The 27,977-nt window shown below is 36.5% G+C and overlaps 1 protein-coding gene across 7 annotated transcripts in view; it reads right to left on the reverse strand.

Annotated features, from left to right (window-relative positions):
• Positions 1 to 27,977, reverse strand: part of Mef2a (myocyte enhancer factor 2A) — a 123,313-nt gene that overhangs the window by 26,706 nt on the left and 68,630 nt on the right. For 3 of the 7 annotated variants that reach the window (XM_045144970.1, XM_045144967.1, XM_045144968.1), the window contains 3 exons: positions 7,489 to 7,626; positions 4,844 to 5,063; positions 3,144 to 3,203 (listed from right to left, as the gene is read on the reverse strand). In XM_045144970.1, coding sequence (XP_045000905.1) covers positions 3,144 to 3,203; positions 4,844 to 5,063; positions 7,489 to 7,626 — 418 coding nt within the window. Of the gene's footprint in view, positions 1 to 3,143; positions 3,204 to 4,843; positions 5,064 to 7,488; positions 7,627 to 7,690; positions 7,823 to 21,139; positions 21,276 to 27,977 lie in introns of all 7 variants that reach the window. The other 4 variants (XM_045144969.1, XM_045144971.1, XM_045144973.1 and 1 more) reach the window with 3 other exon arrangements.

Below are 27,977 nucleotides of genomic sequence, written 5' to 3' on the forward strand. Positions count from 1 at the left end.
CTGGGTTTGATTCCCTAGTTCCCAAGTAAACCCAGATGCACAAAGTAGCAGCACATGCATCTGGAGTTCGTTTGCAGTGGATGGAGGCCCTGGTGTGCCCATATTCATTCCATTCTCTCTCTCCTGGCAAATAAATATATATATTTTTAAAAAGACTACCAGAACCCCAGAAGTCTTTATAATTTCACTCTACCAAAAAATTCATCAAAATCACTTTAACAGGAATTTATTTTGTTTTATAGTTTTACCATCTTTCTATACATATACCTTAATATTGCAGCTTTATTTGTCTGCTTTCAAACTTTATGTAAGTTGGAACCAATTTGGTATTAGCACCCATCGTTTATCCATATTAGTCTGATGAAATTCATCTCCTGTTAAAAGCCATGGTTTCCTCACTGCAGTAGTGGTCCTATCTTATTAATGTACCATCATTTAACCATTTTATGGTTGATAGAAATCTAAATTATTTCTAGATGTTGGTTGTAAAAAGAATGTTGCTGCAGTACAGATTTTTTTTTGTAGTGTTTGTGATTAAACTAAGACCTTCATAGATGCTAAGCAAATATTGCACCACTGAACTATATCCCCAGGCCCTTGTACATAATAGGCCCTTAACAACAGATTGTCACCATCTATTTCCAAGCAGTTGAATGATGCAAATGTGAGGTGTAGGTACTGAGACTGTTTACTTAGGGTTCACTTTATTTAGGGTTCTGCCTTTTGGAGTCAGTTCAATGTGAGAAGAGTATTGTGGTGATTTGAATCCAAATGTATGTCCCCCACAGTCTTACATATTTTTGATTAAGTTTCCTACTATAGTCTCCAAAAGGCAGATCTCTCCTTGCTGGAGGGGCACATTTCACACCTACTGGCTATTGGTGCTTGCTGGTGATTTTTTTTTTTTTTTTTCTCTCTCTCTGCTGTGGATGCTGGAATGAGCTAACTTCTTCCACCATGATGGAATCTGTAGGCCAGAAATAATAAACCCTTTCCTCCCATAAGCTGCTTCTGGTCAGACATTTGTCCCAGTAACATGAAGGTAACTGCAGCAAGTACACTCTCCCGGTTCTTGAGAGGCTCCGAACTTACTGTTTTGTTGGAGCCAGAAAGTGAGACATAAGTGTGTACCAAAAAAAAATCTTTATTACAATAAGCTATTAATATTTGAGTTGAAAAGACATGTTATAAATATTGGGAATTCAACATACAGACGTATCAGTCCTAATGTGATAGCAAAACCTTCATGTATTTTCCCAAATTTGCTACTTGTTAAATAAGATCCTATATATAGCACATTGTTATTCTATTTAATTCCACCAAACAGCATTTATTACAGTGCAGATATAATTGAGCATTAATTCCTGTGTGTGTCATTCATATATGCATGTATGTCTGTATGTATCACTATACTTTCTAACTTGCCTCAATGTTTGTTTAGGGGCTGGGGAGATGGCTCTGCAGTTAAAGGCCCTTGCCTGATGGCCTGGATTCAATTCCCCAGCACCCATGTAAAGCCAGATGCACAAAGTAGCACATGAGTCTGAAGTTCTTTGAAGTGGCAAGAGGGCCTAACACGCTTATTCTTTCTCTGTGTCCTCTGCTTGTAAATAAATAAAAACATATTTAAAAATAATGCCTGTTTATTCTTTCACATTTCTGTTGAATCATTCAATCATTCCTATAATTTTGTTAGGAAGAAGCTTCATGCATAATGAACACTTCACACTGTTCCTGTAAGTGATCTATATACACAAGTCTTTAGGACACACAATATCTAAGCACGGAGGGAGGGAATTCCTAGCTTGTTTTCAGATAATGACAATGATAATTGTGATCATCACAGCTGTGATCATCACAGAATAACAAGGTGATTTTAATGTGATGAGAATCCAAAGGGCTATAGTTATTCTTCTAATTTCCTTGGCACAGATACTATGTTTTTTATAACAGTAAGGTCATAATCTATCTTTGTCAGCATGTCAGGATGAGGAAGACACATTTATGGCATGTTTTCAAAGCTGCTAGCTATCTTCAGAGTCCCAAAGTGAAAGAATTCACCTTGTTGCAACTATGCCAAAGTGTGAATGCTTTACATGTGACCTATCTATCTCTTGAAGTAAGCCCGTATTTCATTGCACTCTGATCTCTTGGGAAAACATCTCATGCTCCTGTAAGATACAGCTCTTTACTCACAGTCTAAAATTTGGTGAGGACAGATTATATAGGAAGTTCCTTAAGAAACAATATTGATACAAATGCTACATTAAAACACTGAGTCTTTAACAAACAACATCTGATACAAAGATGAAAGTAGACAATGAATGAGTAATTGAACTTAAGGCAGAAGTATAAGGACAGGAGTAGAAAGATGGCTTAGAGGTTTAAGGTGCTTGCCTGTGAAACCTAAGGTCCCAGGTTCGATTCCCAGTACTCAAGTAAGCAAAATGCACAAGGTGGCACATACATTTGGAGTTCATGTGAAGTGGCTTGAGGCCCTGGCATGCTCATTCTCTATCTGTCTCTTTCTCATTCTCTCTCAAATAAAAAAGTAAACATAATTTATAAGGATAAAGCAGGGACATTGTGGAAAATTGTTAGGATTAGTTAAGATAACCCTCAGAAGAGGGAAAGCCTTTCAGGAACAATATTTCTAACATTTCAAACAAAATACATGCCTACAGGGGCTGAAGAGATGGCTTAGCAGTTAAGGCATTTGCCTGCAAAGCCAAAGGATTCTGGTTCAATTCCCCAGGACTCAAGTAAGCCAGATGCACAAGGTAGAGCATGCATCTAGAGTTGGTTTGCAGTGGCTGGAGGCCCTGGTACACGCTCTCTCTCTCTCTCTCTCTCAAATAAATAATTTTTTTAAAAAAAATAGAGGTCTGGCCTGGAGGGATGGCTTAGCAGTTAAGGCGACCGCCTGCAAACCAAAGGACCAAAGGACCCAGGTTCGATTCCCCAGGACTCATGTTAGCCAGATACACAAGGGGGTGTACGCGTCTACAGTTTGTTTACGGTGGAGGCCCTGGCACACCCATTCATTCTCTCTCTTTGTCTCCCTCTTTCTCTGTCAAATAAATAAATATTAAAAGAAAATTTTAAAAATACATGCCTACAAAGTTAAATAGGAATTTACTCACCTACAGGGCTGTTTCCAGCTCCATTTGGCACTGTAAGGTCTGTAGTGCTCAACATCCCACCTAAAAGCATCGAGGAGAAAAGAAAGGACAGAAAATGAATATGAACTTATTTTAGTGAAGAACTGAACATAGCTATTTCATTAAACTTATCACTCTATTACTAAAAAAAAAAAATTAGCTCAATCTGATGTTACATGCAATTTGATGTAGTTACACATATATACTCTCTCCACATACACAAAATGAATAACTATATATGTGGTGTGTATATACACCTCCACACATGAATTTAACCATTAAGATCTAGCCAAGTGTGGTGGCACACAGCTTTAATCCCAGCACTCGGGAGGCAAAGGTAGGAGTATCACTATGAGTTCGAGGCCACCCTGAGTCTACATAGTGAATTCCAGGTCAGCCTGAGCTAGAGTGAGACCCTATTTCAAAAAACCAAAAAAAAAAAAAAAAAAAAATCTGGATGTGTCTTTCTGTTTACCAGTACCAAATGGTGAACACTGATAAAAGTGGATACAACACTATTAGATCAAAAACTTATAGAAGATACTATACTATATAGGCTAATACAACAAAGGCACTAAAAATTCTGCTGAATTACGAAATTAGGGTAAGGGATGCATTTTTACTCCTATCAGGTTAAGATATCCTTTCTCTCTTTTTTGCTCTCTGTGCACATGTATATGTGCCACAAAACACATGTGGAGGTCAAAGGACAACTTTAGATGTCAGTACTCATTTCACACCTTGTTTGGAGGCAAGTTCTTGTGTTCACTGCTATAAATAGCAAGCTAGCTGGCCTGATAGCTTCCGAGCAATTCTCCTGTCTCTGCCTCCCCTCTCAGACCCTAGCACTACCCTAGCATATGGCTTTATGTGAGTTCTAGGGCTGAGAACCCAGGTACATGCTTATGTGGCAAGTGCTTTATACACTGAGCCATTACAATAGTCCTTGCATTTCACATGTGATGATTCACACTCAACTTTAAATCTTTGCTCACTGCATGAATTAAATTTTATGTCTTGTCAAAGCATGGCTTTCCCATAAGGAAAGATTATAAATGACAGGTTGTCAATACTGTTATATTTTGTCTGATACAATTTTAATCCCACTGATTAAAAACACAAATGTAGGGCTGAGGGGAGATGGTTTAGTAGTTAAGGTGCTTACCAGCAAAGCCAAAGGTCTCAAGTTCAATTTCCCAGTACCCACATAAGCCAGATACACAAGGTGGTACATACATCTGGAGTTTGCTTGCAGTGGCTAGAGGCCCTAGTGTGCCCATTCTCTCATCTGCTTTCCTCCCTTTCTCTCTCAGATAAATAAATAAAATATTAATAAAAAAAACAAATGTGGGCTGGTGAGATGGCGTAGCAATTAAGGTGCATGCCTGTGAAGTATAAGGACTCAGGTTGAACTCCTCAGAATCCACATAAGCCATATGCACAAGGTGGTGCTCATGTCTGGAGTTTGTTTGCAGTGGCGAGGGCCCTGGTGTGCCAATTCTCTCTTTCTCTAACTCTCTCTCTCTAAAAAAAACAAAAACCCTATAAACGTAAAAACACATCCAATTCTATAGTAGACTCCTGTTCATTCAGGCAATGAAATTAAGTCTAGCAGAATAAGAAACTTTTTCTATTAGCAATTTGTTTTTCATTCTTTGTTAAGGAATCAACAGAACACATACTTGCACTGCCAGTACTTGGTGGTCTCTGAGGAGCTCCTGGCGATACATTTCTATGTAAGGTGCCTGGAGGTGGAGAAAGCATGGTTGAATCTGTTAATGCTGAGCTGGCTGCCAAAGATGGTGACACAAGTGAACTTCCTGGGTTAGTGTACGACAAAGCATTAGGGCTGGTCACAGGGACTGTGACAGACATGGAGAAGTTTTGAGGTGGCAAACCAGGCTGTAAATAAAAAACAAAGAAGAGAAAGCTGTTGGTTTCACTTTATCCAGTAATCTGACAAGGAAACATATAATTTAAACTAGATGGGGACATTTTAATTTGTAGGTTTAAGCTATTTCCTTTATACTTAGCATGAATATATTGGCGAACTTTTTCATTTCTATTTTATATATTGGTATACAAACACTAACATTATATGTTTGAAATATTTAAAGACATGGAAAATAGAGGTTAAAACTTGATAGTAAAATAGTATTATTGAATTTGACATAACAAAATACATCACTGTCATTAAGTAAGCATTAATTAGCATACCAATACAAACCAATTTTACATTACATTTCTACTGGGAGATTCCACATATAACCAAAGTGAAAAATTGTGAATACACGTTAGTAACTAATACATCAACTTTGAGATATTATAAACAAATATAGTATAATTGGGTTGACTGACATTCTTAGTGGGTAAAGTTAGAAAAGACAAGTAATTATACACAACACAATGTGACTGAGCATGATGAAAAGTACAAAGAAGCAATCTAAACAAAATTAACTACTAACAAGCTAGGATTTAAATTTTTGGTATCTTCTTTAAAACTGTATGAAGATCAAATTAGAAATATTATAAAAGCTATCTTCCTTCTTGCCAAAATATTCCATGTCCACTTTAAAAGGGTATTTGCTATTTTCCTTTGGAATCTAATCCATAAAACATTTTTCAATACACTTGTTTACCATGATAACAAGTTTATTTATAATTTAAAGTAGTGGGGAGAAAATGAACCAAAAAAATGCTTTCTTCAAAACCTACTTTTATACAGCAATTTACAAAGTAAATACTAGTTAATGTATACTACCTAATGGTTAATTTCACAAAGAAATATTGTAATTAATCATCAAATATAAAACAAAAATACAGAGGAAAATATTTCAAAAGTAAAGTCATTTCATTTGTACACCAATTACTACAGTTTATGTCTCAACTACAAGGAACAACATTTTCCTGAGGTCAGATGGATTTCATTTTATTTGGTGCTATTTTGTTTTTTAAGAAACATTTTGTGGGATCAGTAAAATATAACTCTTTAGAGCTATTTTTCACATGCTTCTTCCTACGTAATTACTTTGAAGAAATGACATGAGGCACGCCATGTTTTAAGCATGGTTTCAAGAGAATTAACTCTGATAATGAATTTAAGTATCAGCACTGGATTCAATTGGTTCCATAATGGCTCCACTTACATAATAAAAATTAGAACATCAGATCTGGAATAACAATCCTAAGTAACTCTAGTGGAGCTTCTAGTTAGAATCCTTTTAAGAACTATTGAGTGAGTCTAAGAGCATTAGTACAAACAGTATTGTTTCATGATGATCAGACATATGGACTCATAAAAATTTTACAGTGACCATTTGTTTTGCAACTTAGTTTAAGGACATTGCTTCCTTAAGTTAAAAGAAACTAAGGTCTCTTCCTCTGTACTGATAGCCTAAGAAAAGAACAGTTATTTGGTGGGGTCACTAGTAAGTGTTTTGGATATCGTATAAAGGGCTCAATAGTGCTCATCTCTATTAATATGAAGCAATTACATAAAAATTATTTAAAAATATGAAATCTAGCAACAAACCCAACTATTTTACATTTGGTATTCTCATTATCTAGTATATGTGTATAAATATAAACATTAAGTTGTGAGAAAGAGGAATATTTTATATATAGTTTATATTAAAACCATGTAATTTCAGGGCTGGAGAAATAACTTAGTGGTTAAAGTGCTTGCCTGTGAATCCTAAGGATCCACGTTCTACTCCCCAGATCCCACATAAACCAGATGCACAAGATGACACGTGTGCAAGGTCACACATGAGTACATAGTGGTGCATGCATCTGGAGTTCAATTATAGTGGATAGAGGCTCCGGCACACCAATTCTCTCTCTCTCATAAAAAAAAGGCCAGTCTGTAGGGCTTGCCTCAAAAAAAAGTTATTTTAGAATAGGAAGGGTTCTTACAAAGTACATGAGCCAACTATTCACTTCACATAGTATCATTACAAGATTCCAAGCTGGGCATGGTGGCATATGCCTTTAATCCCAGTACTTGGGAGGCAGAGATAGGAGGATCGCAATGAGTCTGAGGCCACCCTGAGACTACAGTGAATTCCAGGTCAGCCTGGGCTAGAGTGAAAGCCTACCTCAAAAAAAAAAAAAAAAAAAAAAAAAAAAAAAAAAAAAAAAAAAAAAAAAAAAGAAAGATTCCAGCAATTTTAAAGTTCTATGAAATGAAAAAATAAATAAATCAACAAAATGCCTTCTTTCCCTTTTCTATTTATTGTTGTCATCAGCCCTTTGTAAAATTAAGTAAGATGTGTGGTCAATTTCTTCATGCATAAGATAAAAGCACAAGCCATTCTTTAGTACTCACTGCGATTTTATGATTCCGCATCATATTATCAAATTCCTCATTAATTTTTTTATATTTTTCTTCTGTATGTGGAGTTAGCACATATGAAGTATCAGGGTCTGGGCTGTCGCACCCTCTGTGTTCCTTCTTGTTCAGAGCCTAAATATGAAGTTAACAAAAAGGATCAACAAATAAAAAGGAGAGGTAAAGTGAAAGTACTTACAGGGCCTCGTTTGAAAATAAAATCACTATCTTCATTTAGTTTGCTGAATCTGTCCTCCGAGAGTGGACTGTGCTCAAAGTAATCGTCAGCATCAGGGCTCTCACAACCATTAAGGCCTTTCTTTCTTAAAGTCTGAAATACAATTGGAAAATTCACACACAAATAATACTAACTTTCCATGTTTTTTTTTTTTTTTGCGTAAAATGTGTTAAGAGAGCACAGGTTGAATGAATTATTTACGAGCCACTGAATGATTTTTAAATGATCGCCATTGTACTGTAATTCTTCCTGTAACATAATCCTAAGATGTAAGCAAAATTAATTCTTCCATTGCATAGTAGTAAGAGAAAAGGAATATTTGCTTGGAATCTTCCTTTTGAAAATAAAATTACTCATGTTTTCACAGATACAACTGAAATCTGATTGCAGCCTAATCAACTATCCAGGAGGGACAATAAATTTAAGAATTTAATTGGGAATCTACCAAATGATATGCTAAAAAATTGTAGTACCTTAGCAAATTTCATCACTGACATTCCTTTTGGTCTCTGAGAATTTATTCTATTCATCAGAAATCTGCCTCAAATCCCAATAGTTTCATTACTGATTTCTTCTTCAACATAATAATTTTATCACATAATCTCAAAATACAAAAGTGAAAATCTAATACTTGTCGATAATAATTCCTATGACAAATATTACATATTATACACAGTATATATTTTAGATATTTTAAAAATGGGGTAAAAAGGTATTCAGAACACATGTCATCTTCTCTTTGCTCACTCCTTCTATATAGTTCCATCATGGTTTGCTTTAATTCAGAGTTGGTTTCCTAGGGAACTTTCTTTTTTATTCTAGGTAACTTTCTTAAGTGTCATTAAAGTATCCTATTCACCTGGACCACAGTTCTGATGTTTTTTTAATTTCCTCTGGGGTAAAAGTATAGTAAAGAGCTGGTTTTCTGGTTTCTCTGAAAAAACAAAAAGCATGAAATAATGTCTAGTTGGTTTTTTTTTTCTTTTTTAGCTCTAGCCCATGCTGACCTGGAATTCACTATATAGTCTCAGGCTGGCCTCAAACTCACAGACAGTGATCCTCCTACTTCTGCCTCCCCAGTGCTGGGATTAAGGGTGTGTGCCACCATGCCTGGTAGTATCTGGATTGGTTGTTTGTCCTTTTTCCTGAGGTATGCCCAACAGACTGGCTGTGTGTGTACATAAGAGAGACAGGGAGAGAGGCAGGGAGGGAAAATTAGCACACCAGAGCCCCTGCCACTGTAATTTAATTCTACCTTGTGTGCACATGTGACCTTGTACATGCAACACCTTGTGTGTCTGGCTTATGTGGGATCTGGGGAGGTGAACATGGGTCCTTAGGCTTCAAAGGCAAGCTCCTTAATTGCCAAGCCATCTCTCCAGCCCAGTATCTAGTTTTTAAAAGAACTTAAAAAAGCAAAAGCTTGAAGATATATAAAATATTACTCTACCGTCAAAACTAATTTGATTTTTAAATCCTGATGGGTATTAATTGAAGGCAGAGTTATTGGATTTAACAACCTAAAAAGTTCTGACCCTTGTGAAACTTTCAGTATGCCCAAAAATGTTAAAATTTTTCAGGTGTACATATTACTACCAAAGGTTAAGTAGGAGATAAAGACTTTTTTTTTCATCTAATTCTTTGTAAGTTCATCAATGAATGATTTCATTCAATTTAACAGACATTAGTATCTTTTAACATTTAGTTTGCAGTAATTATGGGTGTTTATTTTGCTCCATTTTCCCTAAAAGTTGAATGTAACCAGAGTATTGTAAGATATGAAAACTTTTAAAAATGTTTTCCCAAAGGCAAATGATTTAAAATTTCACTTCACTCAACTTATTTCACATGCATAACATTAGTCACTAGTATTGTGTGTGTGTGTGTGTGTATGTACATGTAATATGGCTTCTCCAAATGCTAGAAGCCCCATACACAATACTCAAAACTCATTGCAATCATTAAACATGAGCTTATTGCAAATACTATTTACCTAACATCTGTCCAAAGGCGCAAAGCACTATGATTTTCATTACATGGCTATTTATGTGTACACTGGCATAAAATATCTCTTTGTTGAAAACACTAATGGATGGAGACATTTATCCCAAGTTTTACTCATCAAATCTCTCCAAGTTGCTATCAGCAATGAAAATGTTAATTTTTCACTCAGAATGGTACACACTGAACCCTTATAATCTACATAGCTCTGAAAACAGAACAAATATAGAGGTTTATACATAGATCTTATGAGATTAATTAATTTGTATAATCTTAGATTTGAGTATTTCTGCATAGTTTTCATGTACCTTAAGAGTAGCTAATTCAGTCTTGCTCTTCTTTGTATAATGAGATGCTTATCAACTAGCTTTCTATAGATAGCAACCACCAAGTATCTCAGCAATTTTTAATCGACAGAGGACAACAAAACATGAACTTTGCTTAGTTACATGAAGTTTATATTTTACAAAAGGAAGGTTAATCCTACTAGTACTTATGAGGAACAAGAGTTTCCTGGTATCTCCAGTTCTGCAAACTTTCATATATGTTCCTAGCATAAGGAAAGAATTTAAGAGGCAGTATCAGCTCTGTAGATGATAAGCTAATACATCTTTGTTTGAAAGTTGACTTGTCTTCTTATCACCAAGCATGAAGTTGTTTTGAAGACCCACTACCAAAAAAAAAAAGTATTTTTCTGACTTTTTATCATTATCAAATAACTCGATACTGAAAGTTTCTACTGCATCATAATTGATGCTAACAAATATAAAGCTGAAATCTATTAACAAATCCAGGTTCAGCACAAAAAACAAAACAGGATAGATTTAGTTTTCTCACAAGTTTCAAGATTGCCACCATCAAAAAGACTTGCTCAGGGATGGGGAGATGGGTCAGCAGTTAAAAAAGTGCTTGTTTTCAAAGCCTACCAGCCTAGGTTCAATTCCTCAGTATCCACATAAAGCCAGATGTATGAAGTGGTGCATTTGTCTGGAGTTCCTTTACAGTGGTAAGAGGTCCTGGCATACCGATCTTCTCTTTCTCTTCTCCTTCACAAGTAAATAAATAAAAAATACTTTAAAAAAATACTGCTTTAGGGCTGGGGAGATGGCTTAGCAGTTAAGGCACTTGACTGTGAAGCCTAAGGACCCATGTTCAACTCTCCAAATCCCACACAAGCCAGATGCACAAAGTGACACAAGCATGCAAGGTTGTACAAGCACACAAGGTGGTGCACATGTCTGGTGTTCAATTGCAGTGGCTGGAAGCCCTGGTATTCAAATTTTCTCCTTTTCTCTCTCTCTCATAAAAAAAATACTTCCTTTAAAAAATGTATCATATTATATTGCTTTTTTTGTTTTTAGCTTTTAAGATAAGATCTCATTCTGTATTCCAGGGTGACCTTAAACTCATGGCAATCCTCCTACCTCAGCCTCCCAAGTGCTGGGATACCAAGGACGAACCACCATGGGTATAACATGGCTTTTGAATTTGGAATAAATTGTATGCACTACCATGTACAATAAAGAACACAAAAAGGAGCTGAATTTAAAAAAAAAAAAAAAAGCTTGCTCATGGTCGGAAAGTCTGAAAGGTCACCACCATGAGAAACTTGTAAATATGTGGGAAAAAAACAAAACATCAAGCATACTACTGCTCCATACTGTCCCTGGCTACTGATAAAGACTACCATACTTCATCTTAAACAGAACTTCAGAAAGCTGAAATGTGCATGATCATTTGCCAACACCTGTGCCAAAATAATCTCAAAGTTCACTGGTTTGCATTATTTAAGTTGATTTATCCCCACCTGTTTTTCAATGAAATATACATTACAAACTGCTAACGAGACCATGTAATTAGCAATATCAGCCAATTTATGTTGACTTGATCCTATTTTATCAATGTTCCAAACATGTTGGAAGTTTCTAGTTGATAAGTACCTACCCGCTCAAATCATTTCTAACAAAGACAAATTTTATTTTTGAAGAGTCAATCATATACTTTAAAAACAAATTTTGGGAATGGGGAGATGGTTCCATGGTTAAAGGTGCTTGTTTGCAAGCCTGGAGGCCTGAGTTCAATCTTCCCTAGCACCCATGTGAAGTCAGACACAATGTAGCACACATGTTCATGATCCTAAGTCACCTACAAAGACAGGAGCACCTAGAAGTTTGCAGGTCAACTACTCTGGTGGTTTCAGCAGCAAAGTGAGAGAGACTGTTTTAAAGAAGATGGAAAGAGTGGTCAGACATCCTGAGGTGTGCACACACACAGATTTTTACCTATTAGCAATGAAGTTTAATCTTCTTATGATTTTAATGGCATTTCTTCTTATGATCTGGGCAAATTCAAGTATGTTTTGTATATTTACATTCAGGTACAAAATACAGCATTTGAAGAAATAAATGTCTTTAGCCAAATTTAGTTATGCAAGAATAAATGGTAAAATGGCTTATGTGAGAACAAACTTAAAAAAAAAAAAAGTATCCTGGGATGCTATGCATTAATTGTTTGAGGCACATTCTCTATCTTATTGGACTATGGAGTTTGTGCCTTTGCAGTATTTTGTAATGCTCTAGAGAGAGACTGATTTTATTTTGGGTTTTTACATTTATGCTTAGGATGAAGGACTTCTGACTTTTTCATCAGAATTTTCTTTGCTGGTTCTACTAAGGTCACAGCTCGTTTCACAATGATTAAAAAAAAAAAAAGAAAGAAAGATACTTTTGCTATTCTCTAGAACAGTTTGTGAAATACTGACATTTCTTCTTAAAAATCTATAATTGCTTATGAGGCTATGTGGACTTACCTGACAATTAAAGACTATCAGGTTTATTTAGTAATAATTATATTTTTCTGGAACTTTGTCCACTGAGCCAAAATTTCGAGACATGGTAGGATTCTGAGACTTAATATATTCAAATATGTATGTTAAAATAGTTGTTGAATAGAAAATATGTGCACACCATATAAGCATGTTTCTTACCTTTGAGGAGAATCAAGTTAGAATGAGTTATTATATTCCTTTTCTACCGCATCTCTTCACAGAGCTTGTGAGGGAAGAGTTGGGATACCTACTCCGTATCTCCTATCACATTTAAGACATTCTTTCTCTGTCTCTAGGTTTAATCTGTTGCTGTTTACTATCAGCCAGCACTCTTCTGAGGATGATTTGTCTTTTGTTCTCAGCATTTGCGATGGCATGTATATATTGACTTGTTACTGTTTAAGTATGGGCCTTGCAAGTCTAAGGGCTTTAAAAAGAGACTCTCATCAATCCTGTCATTATAACTTCAAATGGTGTTTCTGTCCCATATTCATCATCATCCCTAACACCTTCTGAATGTCAAAAGTAGGGTGCTAGGTAGTCTAACACAATCTACCTTTTCAACTCTTTGTACTGAATTTTAGCTAATTTCTTCTACCTTTTAGTTCAGGAATTCTCTCTGAAACTGCGAAAAATACTCCATAATGTCTACTGGGTTAATGAATTAATGCAATTTTCAATGGCTAGAAGCAAATACTGGAATTTGCTTTATGACTGTAAATATAGTCAAGATGTCTTTTTTAAAACTTCCTAAAAATGCTCAATTGTTATAAAATCTAAGTATATGAAATATCTAGGAAGCAGTTTTTGCAATTTATTGTATAAATAAACTTATTTGTTTATTATGGTCTTTTTTTCTTTCTCTCTCCCCTCCCTTTTTCTAAAAAATATTTATTTATGTATTTACTTGAGAGGGAGAGAAAGAGAGTAAGAATGGGCTTCTCAGGGTCTCTTGTACAGCACATGCATTCCAGACACGAGACACTTATGCATCTAGCTTACTTGGGTATTGGGGAAATAAACCTAGGAAGGCTTTGCCAGCAAGTGCCTTTAACTACTGAGCCACATCTCCAGTGACCTTCCTCCTTTGAGACAAGATCTCATGAAGCCCAGTCTGGCCTTGAACTCTTGATCCTTTCCTCCCCCAAGTGCTGGGACTACAAGCCTGGGCCAAAATACCTGGATTTGTTTTGTATTTCTGTATGTTTGTTCATCTTGCTACCATGCTCAACAGTTGGAAAAGGTTTATAAGATTTTGATGTAGAGAATAAGCAGTCTCTCTTCAATGGGGATATAAATATTCTTCTTCCAATTGCCTAATGCACTAGTTTCCTTGGACATCTTTTTTAAAAAATTGTTTTACTTATTTGAGAGAGAGAATGGGTACACCAGTGCCTCCAGCCACTGCAAATGAACTCCAGATACATGCACCACCTTATGCATCAGGCTTACGTGGGTCCTGGGGAATGGAATCCCAGTCGTCAGGCTCCTCAGGCAAATGCCTTAACTGCTAAGCTATCTTTCCAGGGACATCTTATACAATGAGACTCTGGCCTGAAATAATACCCACTGGTGGAATTTGGTTCACAAAGATAATTTTTTCCTTTTCTCTTTCTCCTCATTTCCCCATTGCTCAGCACTAAAGAACACTTAAGACCAAGGCACCACCTACAAGTGGAAGGCTATTTATATCTCCTTGTTTCTGAATTCAGAACCTGAAGTTCTCCTTTTCAACTGTTCTGTCCAGACAGTTGCTTGACTTAGCGTCAAAAGAGACAATGTCCTTCTATGTTTAAACATTGTGCCATATCTGTAAGTTTTTTGACATGGTAAACATTTTTTAATAGTTCATCCAGCATTTGTTGTAGTTTATGGTAGGCTCCCAAACTAATGAAATTTTAAAAATTAGCATTGTTGGGCTGGAGAGATGGCTTAGCGGTTAAGCGCTTGCCTGTGAAGCCTAAGGACCCCGGTTCGAGGCTCGGTTCCCCAGGTCCCACGTTAGCCAGATGCACAAGGGGGCGCACGCGTCTGGAGTTCGTTTGCAGAGGCTGGAAGCCCTGGCGCGCCCATTCTCTCTCTCTCCCTCTATCCGTCTTTCTCTCTGTGTCTGTTGCTCTCAAAGAAATAAATAAATAAAAATTTAAAAAAATAAAAATAAATAAATAAAATAAACACAAGTTCTTCATTTCAATAGTCAAACTTATCAAACTTTAAAAAAAAATTAGCATTGTTTAGAAAAAAAAACAAACAAGCATTTTCTCATGAAAATGATAAGCATTTTTTGTTGTTGAGATTTTGACCTTTTTTTAAAGTTAGATGTTGAGAAGGATTTTGCAGCTCTTTAAAAACTAAAAAGAATTTACTCTACAACCCAAGAAATTTCACTCCTAGCTACATATCCAAAAGAAAGGAAAACATATGCCCATTCAAAATATTTGACAAACCTCAAAAGAGCAGAAGCAATTTATTCAGCCATAGAAAAGTCTTGATATATGTTATACAGATGAACTTGAAAACATCAACTTAAGTGAAAGAAGACACAAAAAACACATTTTCTATGATTTCATTTAAATAAAATGTCCAAAACAGACAAGTTTATTGATATGCAAAGTACATTAGTAAATTCCATTTCCTAACAGTGAAGGATACCTGGGGTAATGACATGAACATTTATACTTGCACAGTATGAAAATTTGAAAAGAACACTCTAGAGGGGTGATTTCTGTATCCTTGTAACTTGTGCTATTTCAACTGCCCACTTTAATGGCAACTCTTACTAGCCCAGTATTACAATGTCACCTGCATTATCACAAGGCTCATCAACTGCATTCTAATAGAAATGATACCAACATTTATTCTGCAATTGTATCCCTTTATAGTGCTCATTGTAATAGCCATTACTATACTAAGTTGCCTCACTGCACAATTCAAGCTATCTCTTCAATTGTCTGTGTTAAGTGCTTAGAACACAAAGCTGCATGGGTTTTGCAATTTGAGATTTTTCAGGAATTCATACACTGCAATGTAGAAGTCTTGATACATTTTTCTTTTTGGCTAGGTTTATTTCCCTAAAGCTTGGATGTAATATACATGGACAGTATATGGAGAATGAGGAGACAGAGTAACAAGGTGAAGTCATTATTTCCTCTACTTTTGACCTTTCCTTCTACTTAAATATTCTTCTATATATTTTTCCGATTTGCTTTTATAATATGATGGAGTTTTAATTAGGAGAATGATAAATGACTGAACAATGAGGAAAAATCATTGTCTTTTGTTCAATCCAATGGTCATTACTAGTGTGCTGGATCTTTACTAGCACTATGAAAAGTACTAACGCTCTTTAGCAAAGTCTTTTCTTCAAAGAATCTATAGTATTCTTGAAAAAAGCCCAGTGTCTCTCAGAGTATATTATTGAGTCTTAGTTTTGTTATTATGTACTATCAGACCTTAGATAAGTCTTTTACTTTCTCTTGACCCAGTTTCATAACCAATTAAAGTCGGGAACTACATCAGACTTTTCTAAAGATTGCCTAACATATAAACCCCTTTTCATAACAGCTTTAATCATGTTGTGATCAAATGAAGTGATTTTAAATAAAATGTTTTAAATTGCTAAGAATATGTTACAAATGTTAATTATAATATAAAAATTTTAAATATTTCCTTTTCCATAAATGCTGCACTCTTAAATGTTTTATACAACTGAGAAAAAGAGTGAATGTATAAATATATTCTATTCTTTAGAATAAAACTTAAACTCCCTCTTTAGAATCTCTCCCCCCATTCAAACCAAATGGAACAGCTATCCTTTCCATATATTTCAACATTAAATAGTAATCATAGTTAAGAGAAATAAGTTAGTTTATTTTTAAAAGCTATAAGAACCTTGTAAAATGTGATTACCTGCTTCCAGACTAACATTCTGTAACAATTATTTGACCACCTAAACTTTCAAATATTCAAAGGCTATTCAATGCCTATGGGGAGGCTCACAGTTGCATTTAAGTAACTTATTAATTATGCCTGATTTTTCTTTTCCTTACATTATTTAATCTCTATATAAATCCTCTAGTTAAAAAAAATTGTATGTGATGCAAGGTACACTCTGGGGTTTTTTTTTTTCCCCATAGGGATATCTATTTTTTCCTATAACGCTCATTAAAAAGATTTGGGGGCTGAAAGTGGTTAAGTGCTTGCCTGTGAAGTCCAAGGACCCCAGTTCGAGGCTCAATTCCCCAGGACCCATGTTAGCCAGATCCACAAGGGAGCGCACATGTCTGGAGTTCATTTGCAGTGGCTGGAGGCCCTGGTGCACCCAGTCATTTTCTCTCTTTCTCTCTCTCTTTGCCTCTTTCTCTCTATGTCGGTCACTCTCAAGTAAATAAATAAAAGTAACAAAATTTTTTTTTTAAATGATTTGGGATCAGGCTGGAGAGATAGCTTAGTGGATAAAGTGCTTGCCTGCAAAGCCAAAGGACCTATGTTCAACTCTCCAGATCCCACATACACCAGAGGCACAAGGTGACACAAGAACACAAGGTGGCATATATGTCTGGAGTTCAACTGCAGTGGCTGGAGGCCTGGTGTGCAAATTCTGTTTCTCTGTTCCTCATAAAAAATAAAATAAAATGGGATCATTAAAAAGGTTTACGTTTTGGGCTGAGAGATGGCTTAGCAGTTAATGCACTTGCCCATAAAGACTAAGGACCCAGGTTCGAATCCCCAGTACCTATGTAAGCCAGATTCAAAGTGGCATATGCATCTGGATTTCATTTGAGTGCTGGAGGTCCTGGCATGCCTTTTTTTCTTTCCTTCTCTCTTTATCTCTCAAGTCAATCAATCGATAATTAATTTAAAGTATTTTTTAAAAGATTTACCTTTTTCTCATTGATTTACTATTGCACTTTAGTCAAAATCAACTAAACATTTAGGTGCAGTTTCATTTCTGAGCATTCTATTTTCTTCTACTGAGATTTATTTCTACTTCTATGCAAGCACTAGATTGTTGTTATAGTCAATCCCAGAAGTGAAACATCTGGCTAGAATAAGCTCATTAACACATTTCATCCTCTCTCCACCATCATAAGGCATGAGATGGGGATAGGATGTGGGGAGGCAACATATGACCTAAATCAGTACAACTGGTGAATTTTAGAAAACTTTTGGAGGGAATTTTGGGTTACAATTTATCAGTGATACTTCAGATTGGTGCTCATTAGCCACAAGCCATATGTGATTATTTAAACTGAAATAAAGTAAGATTACAAATTCAGTTTCTCAAAAAACAAAACAAAACAAAAAAACAGTTTCACAATTTTATTAGCCACATGTCAAGTGTTGAGCATACTTATAGCTATGGCTACCATATTGGAAAGCCCATTATCAAAGGCTTATTAGACAGTACTGCTTGTGATGACGCTGTGGGCATATAAGGCATGAAGTTGCCTCTGCCAACATGAAAAGACTGAAGGCAGAGCCCTAGCCCACTTCAGAAGAGCTGAAACTCTACAACACTGCTGGAATTTTTGTTACTGATATAAAATATCCATCTGTAACAGCAATCTTAGTCATGTTTTTTGCTTTCAACTACAGCAAACTAAAATGTGACTTATTTTCAAAATGCTTTCACACACAATAATTCATGCATTTCAGAACTTAAATACAGTTCCCTCTGCCCTATTAAACACTAAGCTTAGTAAATTGAACTCAATAAATGACTATTATAGTCAAAATATGCTAGTTAGAATGCTAAATGCAGAAATTCACTTTGATTAACAAATTAAACAAGTGCAATTTTAAAATCTAACATGAAATAAACACTTTTTAGAAATATCTTAAAAGCTCATGTAACATTATTTTCTAGTAGCTTACAAAATAGGTCTTGATACCTCTCTAATAACAATGCTTAAACATTTCATTCATAATGTAGCAACAGTAATATTTTAATTATCACACTATAATCCTACACACATACATTAGTGGCATAAAAAAATCAAACTGATTTTAACTTCTGTATAAATGCTAGCTAGTTGTTATTCATAAGTTGCTTCTTCGGAGCATCAATGTTTCTAAGATATTCAAAAGAGACTCTAAAGATAGCTATTTAAGCCAGAAAAAAAAAAAATCGGTAAAAACAAAGCATAACAGAAAAAATATTCTCCATTGAATTATAAGAGGTGAATTTTACCATACATAATTAACCTTTGATTTATTCTAGAAGGCTTAAGCATGTAGTCTATTACTGCTAATGTTTTCAAAACAATATAAAAGATTTAACCTCCTAATATTTTACTGGTAATGAATTAAAATGAAAATTGCAATTTTGACCCAGTAAACATAATCCCATACCAGTCTCCTAAACTGAATATTATTCTCAAAAGTATACCCTTAGGATACCTAATTATCAGAAAACTTAATTAGTTAATCAAATAAATAAAAATCTAAAGAATTCAAATTATGCACTTGCATTTTTAAAATTTAACCTTTTCTCATTACCATTTGGAATTTTTGTAGGTATAGCACTAATTGTATAAAAATAAATTAGAAAATGACTATGCAAAAAAATACTTTCCTTTCTATATATTCTAGATCCTTAACTTCTCAGAACTGAGAAAAAAACATCAAAATAAATATGAAAACTTCATTTTAAGCTACATGTTTGAAATATCAGGTTTCAAAAACTGCATGTCTGCATTAGCCACCTTTATACAAGGGAACTGAACTACCATTTAGATTATTGTCTTTAATTTTATAGGGACACACAGATCCCTAACAAATATGCTAAGCACCTAGCATCTGTTGCTCTCATCTTTTATTCTAAAAGCAGTAAAATATTTATGTCCTGGATGATTAATACTTGGAGGAAATCATCACAGTCTTGGGACTGCAGAGGCCTTGAAACCACAGAGAAGTATATCCATCAAAAAGACTATAGCATTAAGATAACAAAACAGCAACACATCATCTTGTTAGAAAAAAGGCAGCAATGCCTGGTATAGTAAGATGAATATTAGTGCAATAAGTAAAAAATAAATGTAGAAAGGTATTTTACAGTCAATATTTTTAGTTCTTTTCCTTTTTCTGCCATTCCCTTTAAAAGCAACCTTATGATTCCAACACAATTTATTAACTGAAAAATCCAAGATATGAAACCTATACCGATACTCTCTTAAATTATTTCAGTAGCTAGCCAAATCTTCAAGAAAGACAGTCTTTATACAAGTCATGAGGATTTATTCTCAGTTTTTAGCTATTCCTACTGATAACACTGCACTAAGGTATAGGTTAGCTCATCCTTACTTTATAAACTGTGCAATGTGTCTTCCTAATTTCCAACTAATTGTCCTTTTGACCTACCCTGTTTCTACCCACTTCTGTCTCAAACCTTATCCAGTAAAGGACAAGTTATGAGGTTACTTCTACTGAAGTTTTTCTGACCATTATTCCAAATCCTCTTTATCTTCCTTTGTACTGAGGCAGTTCAGGGGTGACAGGATCCCAAAGTGATTAACTTTCTCCTGGCTAAAACAAGGAAGTTATCCTTAGGCCTTTAGGAGGAAATCTAGGTCATTACACTTTACTACAGGTCAGAAACTTCAGGGGTCTGACCCTTCCTTATCTCTGTCCCCTTAGGGAGTCCTTCCACTCCCTTCTGAGAAGGAACTTCCTAGAGAATTATTATTTCCAGAAATATTGCCCTTTTCCAGAAATTCTGACTCCAGACACCCATCCATGGGACTCATTAAAAAAAAAAAGAAATCCAAACTGAGTCTTGATGTGGGCTTCTCAAACTCTCCCTACTTTTCTCCCTGGGCAACAGTTCTGCCTTGCTTCCTTCCTTCTCTTAAGGTTTAAGCTTCTCAATGACCTCTTGCCTCTTTGGGCAAGAGTTATGTTTTCCTTCTTCCCTCCCTTCCCCTCTCCCTCCCGTCTTCCTTCTTTCCTTTTCTGAAAGCACCCCTTCTCTTAAAGTTCTCCCCCTTTAAAGCTCTAAACTATAATATGACCCTTATCCTCAGGTCTGTGGATTCCATTCACTGAATTCATAAGGAAAGAATCCAGGGATACCCCCAAATTATCAGTGTGTTAGCAATATTAGTACACTGGCAGAGGAACCTCAAAACTCCTGTATCAGTATCTCTGTTCAAAGTTTTCACCAACACAATGAAGACCTTCAAGGGGGAGGGGGAGAACATTTTATCTGATTATAAGAACTAAAATATTCAATCCTTGACACATGCAGACATAAAAACATAGTTGTTGATCAATAACCACAAGAAATGTCTATTACAACATTCTACATTTCCCATTTCCCATCATGAACTCTTACTTGTATTATCATTAGTGTCCCATACAGCAAACTATTATCTCAAGAAAAACCACATTTAAAGATGCAGTTTTTCATTAAAAGTACACAAATAAAAAGCAATTAATTGTATGATAAACAATAGTACCAATACATAGCAAAAAGAAAAATAAAGAAAAACTGAAATTGGAAGAGCTATGGTGCTTGCTGTGAGGTGATGTGTCAGGACATGTGGGAGGAGGAGGAGGGCCATAAGGATTATGTGCCTCACCCTGTGAATCATCCTGCTGCTTCAGGCTCTGCTAGGAATAAAAGAGCAGGGCAGGGGGCTGGAGGTGGAGGGAAGCTTTGTCTTGTCTTCAGGTGTTTCATTATTTTTCCCTTTCCCTGCCGCGACAACTGCAGTCCTGTAAAACATTAGGCAAGCCTCTTAAATATTCCCAGTCATGTTCCATTCCTCATCTAAAATATGAGGGAAGGGATTGGCTTCAAAAACTTCTTTGAGAATACTGTAATATCAGAAAAACTAAGCAGAATTGTGCCTTCCATTTTATAAGGTCAGCAATAGATGATCCAAGGAAACAAAAGCCATTTACTAAGGCTCAGTTTCTTAAACTGTGATTCCCAACTCCATATGGAGTATTGAATGTGTGAGGTCTTGAAAAATTATAACAATAAAGGGCTTCTGAATATGTAATGATCAAAAATTAGTTCAATATCAAATGTACAAGCTGGATGTAGTGATATACACCTGTAATCTCAGCACTTAGGTGGTATAGGTAGGAAAATCAGGAGTCAAGACTAGCCTCAACTACACAGACAGTTTGAAGCCAGCCTGGGCTAGATGAGACCCTGTCAAAAAAAAAAAAAATCAAACATGCACTAAATCAGGTGTTTCTGTAGCACTTACTCTACTGTGTCATATGGGGTCCCATTTCAGTCTCAGTTCTAAACATAAAACATACATGCCCTCACACCATGCAAACCAACAACTGCTATCTGAAACAACTGTCCGATGTGAGACTACTGCAATCATTAATTTTACTGTACGTACCAAGTTTTCTCATGTTAAAGAAACGTAACGGCTTAAGAAAATCAAAGAATATTTTTCCTACTGTCATTTTCAGCATACATAAAATTAATCTATCTTTAGATTATATTGTATATACAATATTTCATTTTCAAAAGTGCTGCATAAGGGCTAGAGAGATGGGTTAGCAGATAAGGTGCTTGCCCGTGAAGCCAAAGGACTCATGTTCAACTCTCCAAGTCCCATGTAAGCCAAACACACAGTGAAATAAGCCACATACAGTGGTACAAGTGTTCAAGGGCACACATGCGCACAAGGGGGAGCGCATGAATCTGGAGTTGGACTGCCGTGACTGGAGGCCCTGGCATGCCAATTCTCTCTCTCTTGCATGAAAACAAAACAAACAAACAAACAAACAAAAAAACTGCTGCATGAGGCACTAACTTGAGTTTCACTAAAAAAAACTTTGGCTTGGGATTGGGACAGAATTTCCAGTAGATACTTAAGTAGTCTTAAGTATTTTTATAGCATTTCACTCTGTGGATTGATACAAAGTGACATTTTTACCACTGATTATAAAATCAAAATATCAATAAACTCTGAAACAGGTTGAAGATGTTCTACATAATGCAGTATTAAATATTCATCTAAGATTTAATATTTTAGGTAAAAATAAATGAGCATATCTCAACTATGATGGCTCATGTCTTTAATGGCAGCACTTAGGAAGGCTGAGGAGAGAGTATCACTGAGATGAAGGCAAGCCTGGGCTACAGAATGCGTTCCAGGTCAAGCAGATATAGTGTGAGACCTTGCCTCAAAAAGAAATCAATAAACAACAAAAACAAGAGCTAGAGAGATGATTCAGCGATTAGGAGCACTTGCTTTCAAGGCCCAATAACCTAAGTTTGATTCCTCAACACCCATGTAAAACCAGCAGCACAGAGATATGGAAGCATCTGGAATTCAGCTGCAGTGGCAAGAAGCTCTAGCACAGTAATTTCTCTTTCTCTTTTTCTCCTTGCAAATAATAAACATTTAAAATAAAACAAGTGGGCTGGAGAGATGGCTTAGCGGTTAAGCGCTTGCCTGTGAAGCCTAAGGACCCCGGTTCGAGGCTCGGTTCCCCAGGTCCCACGTTAGCCAGATGCACAAGGGGCACACGCGTCTGGAGTTTGTTTGCAGAGGCTGGAGGCCCTGGCGCGCCCATTCTCTCTCTCCCTCTATCGGTCTTTCTCTCTGTGTCTGTCGCTCTCAAATAAATAAATAAATAAAAACTTAAAATAAAATAAAATAAAACAAGCACATCTAATTAGCATGCAAATCTGCCTTCATCTTTAACAAAGGTTAAATTTTATATACACCAAGTATTGGGGAGATGGCTCGATATGTAAAATGCTTACCCACACAGTATAAATATAAATGCACATATATATGTCTCAATCAAAGAAAATAAATTTATGACTATCAATGAATGATTTCTACACCTATTTTATGCACCTATGGATTTTTATAACCAAGGTAGTATAAAAATTCTTGGGGACGGGTGTGGTGGCACACACCTTTAATCCCAGCACTCGGGAGGCAGAGGTAGGAGGATTGCCTTGAGTATGAGGCCACCCTGAGACTCCATAGTGAATTCCAGGTCAGCCTGGGCTAGAGTGAGACCCTACCTCAAAAATAAATAGACAGACAGACAGATAGATAGATAGATATTGGATGAAAAGGGGTCATGAGTGAACAAAGAAGTCCTGATCTTGGAGACATCAGATTCCATCTCCTACCATTCTCATTCAACTCCTGAGAAGATCCCTTGGGAGAAGTTACATTAAAAGAAGTTTATGGGCTGGAGAGATGGCTTAGCAATTAAGCGCTTGCCTGTGACGCCTAAGGACCCCGGTTCAAGGCTCGGTTCCCCAGGTCCCACGTTAGCCAGATGCACAAGGGGGCGCACGCCTCTGGAGTTCGTTTGCAGAGGCTGGAAGCCCTGGCACATCCATTCTCTCTCTTCCTCTATCTGTCTTTCTCTCTGTGTCTGTTGCTCTCAAATAAATAAATTAAAAAAAAATTTTTTTTTTAAAAAAGTTTATAACCATGCTAAGCTGAGCTGAAATGTAGCTTATTAGAAATGTGTTTTCTATAGGTAACGCATACCAATACTTGTAATACTTGTATGCTATTCTGAGCTGCATTTTTTAAATATATTTTTTGTTTATTCATTTGAGAGAGAGAGAGAATGCGCGCTCCAGGGCTTCTGGCCAATGCAAATGAACTCCAGACGTGTGCACCCCCTTGTGCATCTGGCTAACATGTGTCCTGGGGAATTGAGTCTCAAACCAGGGTCCTTAGGCTTCACAGGCAAGCACTTAACTGCTAAGCGATCTCTCCAGTCCTAAAAGGGTTTTAAAAATCACCATTCATGCTGGGCATGGTGGTACATGGCCTTAATCCCAACACTTGGGAGGCAGAGGTACGAGGAGCACTGTGAGTTCAAAAACTGTCTGGAACTACAGAGTATCAGGTCAGCATGGGCTAGAGTGAGACACTATGTGAGTAGATTATAGCCAGTTTCCTCTTGCCAGTGTTTGGCACACTCTCCTGTTGCTATTGTCCACCTTGTGTTGGCCAGGGGGTGATGTCTACCCTCTGCTCATGCCATCATTTTTCCTGCCATCTTGGAGCTTTCCCCTCAAGCCTGTAAGCCAAAATACGCCCCCCCGCCACACACACACACAGCTGCTCATGGTTGGGTGATTTTTACCAGCAATGCAAACCTGACTACAAGTACATAGTGCTTGTGGTAATTAAGGTCATTGGTCTCATTCAAGGATATAACAATGTGAAGGACCATGGCTTTAATTCTAGGATATAGCTAATAATCTTATAAAGTTTTTATTCCAACTTCCTAAAACTATAGAGGTTGTAAAATTTCCTTTGTATACGTATACTACTACTTTTTTCACACACATACACCTATGTGTATGTGTGGTATACGAGGTGTATGAATGCCATAATATGAAGATGCACATACCCTATGTGCAGATGTGAAGGACAGAGAACACTGGATGCCTTCTTTTCATTCATCGACTGGTTTCCTTGAGGTACAGTCAAAACTCAAGCTAGAGTTTTTGGTGTTTTTTTTTTGTTTGTTTGTTTTTCTCATTTTTATTTATTTATTTGAGAGTGACAGAGAGAAAGAGGCAGAGGGGTGGGGGGGAGAATGGGTGTGCCAGGGCTTCCAGCCACTGCAAATGAACTCCAGATGTGTGCGCCCCCTTGTGCATCTGGCTAACATGGGTCACAGAGAAGCAAGCCTCGAACCCGGGTCCTTAGGCTTCACAGACAAGCACTTAACCACTAAGCCATCTCTCCAGCCCTGGTGTTTGTTTTTTTTTTAAGTCAGTAACTCAGGGATTTTTAGGACTCACTTCTTACAGGTTTGGGGTTAGAGATATGTGTGGTCACTCCTGGCTTTCTATATGGGTGCTGGGGAATAGAATTCAGTCAGTCTCAGGCCCTCTCAGGAAATCATTCTTGCAGTTAGCCCATTTAACTGCTAATCCATTTTCCCAGCCAACTACTACATTTTATATGACCAAACAAGTCTGTCATGTAGGGTTTGGATATGGCATAGTAGCCGAGTGTTTGTCAAGAATGTGCAAAGCCCTGAATCTGAGCATTTTATCTCTTGTAACACACACATTCGGCAGTCCTTTGTATGTGTGTGTATATCAATGTATAATAACCTGAAAATCCAATGTATGTCTTTGTGAATCATCACTGATGCAATTCAGGAAGGAGAACTTTTAGCTTATGAATACATTGGTGAGGCAAGGCTGGGATCACTCAACCACACAAAGGCAGAATCCTGAATCAAAGACCCTTTCAGATTTTGCCTTTTCTACTTCTCCATCTGTTTATAATATACTTCTGATGAACTGTAAAATGTTTTTTTCCTGAGTTCTATGAGCTGCTCTAACAATTAAACCCAAGAACCCTGGTTTGCAGCCACTTTACTGCCCAGAAGTACTCATTTAGATGGTAATTTACAATGAGCCTTAGCCATCATTGAATGAAAGCTGACAGTAACTCAAAGTGGACATTTCAGACCTGAATTAGAGAAGAACTAGTGGGTGTTCACTGAAGAAATGCTTGGTGTGGGTGAGGTAGATATTTATTTTTCCCTCAGTTCTACATAGTTAGAAGTGACAAAGTGACTACATTTATGTATGCACCATCTAGGTATTCCACTGGCACCCTAGCAATGGTTATCCTCGTCAGTGAAATCACTAATCATAATTTCTTTCACATAAGTACTGTTTTGTTAATGGTAATGAGCTAAAGAATTAAAGTTAAATGCAGTTATATTAGTAGTTAATACAAAGTTAAAAATTAAAAATACTCAGACACCTTCCTTCCAGTAATAAACACGCTGAGGATGAAATCAGAAAAACAATCCCATTCATGGTTGCCTCCAGTGGGAAGCAGAAACCAGAGAATCACTGGAGCTCACTAGTAGGGGTCAGTCAGTCAAAATGACAATGGCAAACCAGGTTCAGTGATTCAGTGAAACATGGAGATTAGTAAAAAGGAGGAGGACAGCTAGTGTTCTCCACCAGCGTCCACACATACATGAGGGGTTACATGCACTTGTATGTGTTGTACATACACTAACATATGTGTTTAAAGTTAAACGTGTCTGAGGATAAGGAAATGGTTCCATGGGTAAGAGTGCTGGTTATGCAAGCAAGAAGACCAAAGCTTGGAAACCATCTTCTATATAAAAAATGGGGTGTGATCATGAATGCCTGTAATCTACTGTTGGGGGTAGTGGTGAAAATGGGAACATTGCTGGGGCTCATTGGTCAGTATGACCCAAAAGGGGCAGTTCTATGTTCAATGACAGGCTCCATCTCAAGAGGAGGACAGCCACATCTGCACAAACTCAAGTGCATACACCACAGAGACACCATACACATAATTGTGTTTCATCTAATACTATTCCTGACTTTGATAAAGCAAGCTGTCACATTAGCGAGGACCACTTGGAACACTTGAATGTGACTACTGGGCAGTATCAACAAGGAACCTTATTTCCCCTCAGGAATCAAATCCAGCCAAAAACTGTTAGTGAGCATAGTAGATCCTACCCCAGGTAAGCTATCAGATGAGCTAATGGCAACGTCTTTACTGCAGCCTTGTGACAGTTCTGGCACAGTATACAGCTATGCTTTTCCAACTTTTCTGTCCCATAGGAGCTATGATATAATTATGTATATTGTTTTGAACAGTAAATTTTGGGGTAATTTCTTACAAAGCAATAGATAATGCAGTACCAGAATGGAATACCAGATGCCAGTAATAAATATAAACATATATCCTTTTCCTATCCCTCATTTTACAAGTGGAACTTTCTAAAATGCATAAATCAAGGCAGTGTCCTATCCTGGTTGAATAAAAGAGTAGTATTATCATTAGTCCATTGTCTACAAATTTTGTTTCAATAATCCTTAAATACATTTTTGAAAACTATGTATACATTTGTAAATTCTGACATCTACATCTCTTTCTTTGTGAATAAACTACTCTTACTACTCTTTAAAATGTACATAGTTAATAAATTTTAAGTACCTTATCTATACAATATTAAGCACCATTTTGATGTGATGAATAAAATCTAAGAGTATTACAAAACTGAAATTAAAATATAGGATATAAGGCTCTTTTTTTTTTTTTCTTTTTTTCTTTTGTTAAGAAAGACTTCCCAGGCATAGTGGCACAACACCTTTAACCCCAGCACTTGGGAGGAAGAGGTAGGAGGATGACTGTGAGTTTGAGGCCAGCCTGAGACTTCATAGTGAATTCCAGGTCAGCTTGGGCTAGAGACAGCCTACCTTGAAAACAAAAATTGACTCTACAAAGCAGTGTACCAACATTTCAAATAAGACATTGTTTTAAATATAGCAATGATTCACTTTTACAGTGGTACAAAATGATATGCATTTGTACTTTGAATTGCAGTCCTTCCTAGGGTTTGTAATGTGTATAGTAGAGTACTCTACGGATGAGGGACAGTGGC

This window comes from Jaculus jaculus, chromosome 3 (assembly GCF_020740685.1).
Source record: "Jaculus jaculus isolate mJacJac1 chromosome 3, mJacJac1.mat.Y.cur, whole genome shotgun sequence".
NCBI lineage: Eukaryota > Metazoa > Chordata > Mammalia > Rodentia > Dipodidae > Jaculus > Jaculus jaculus.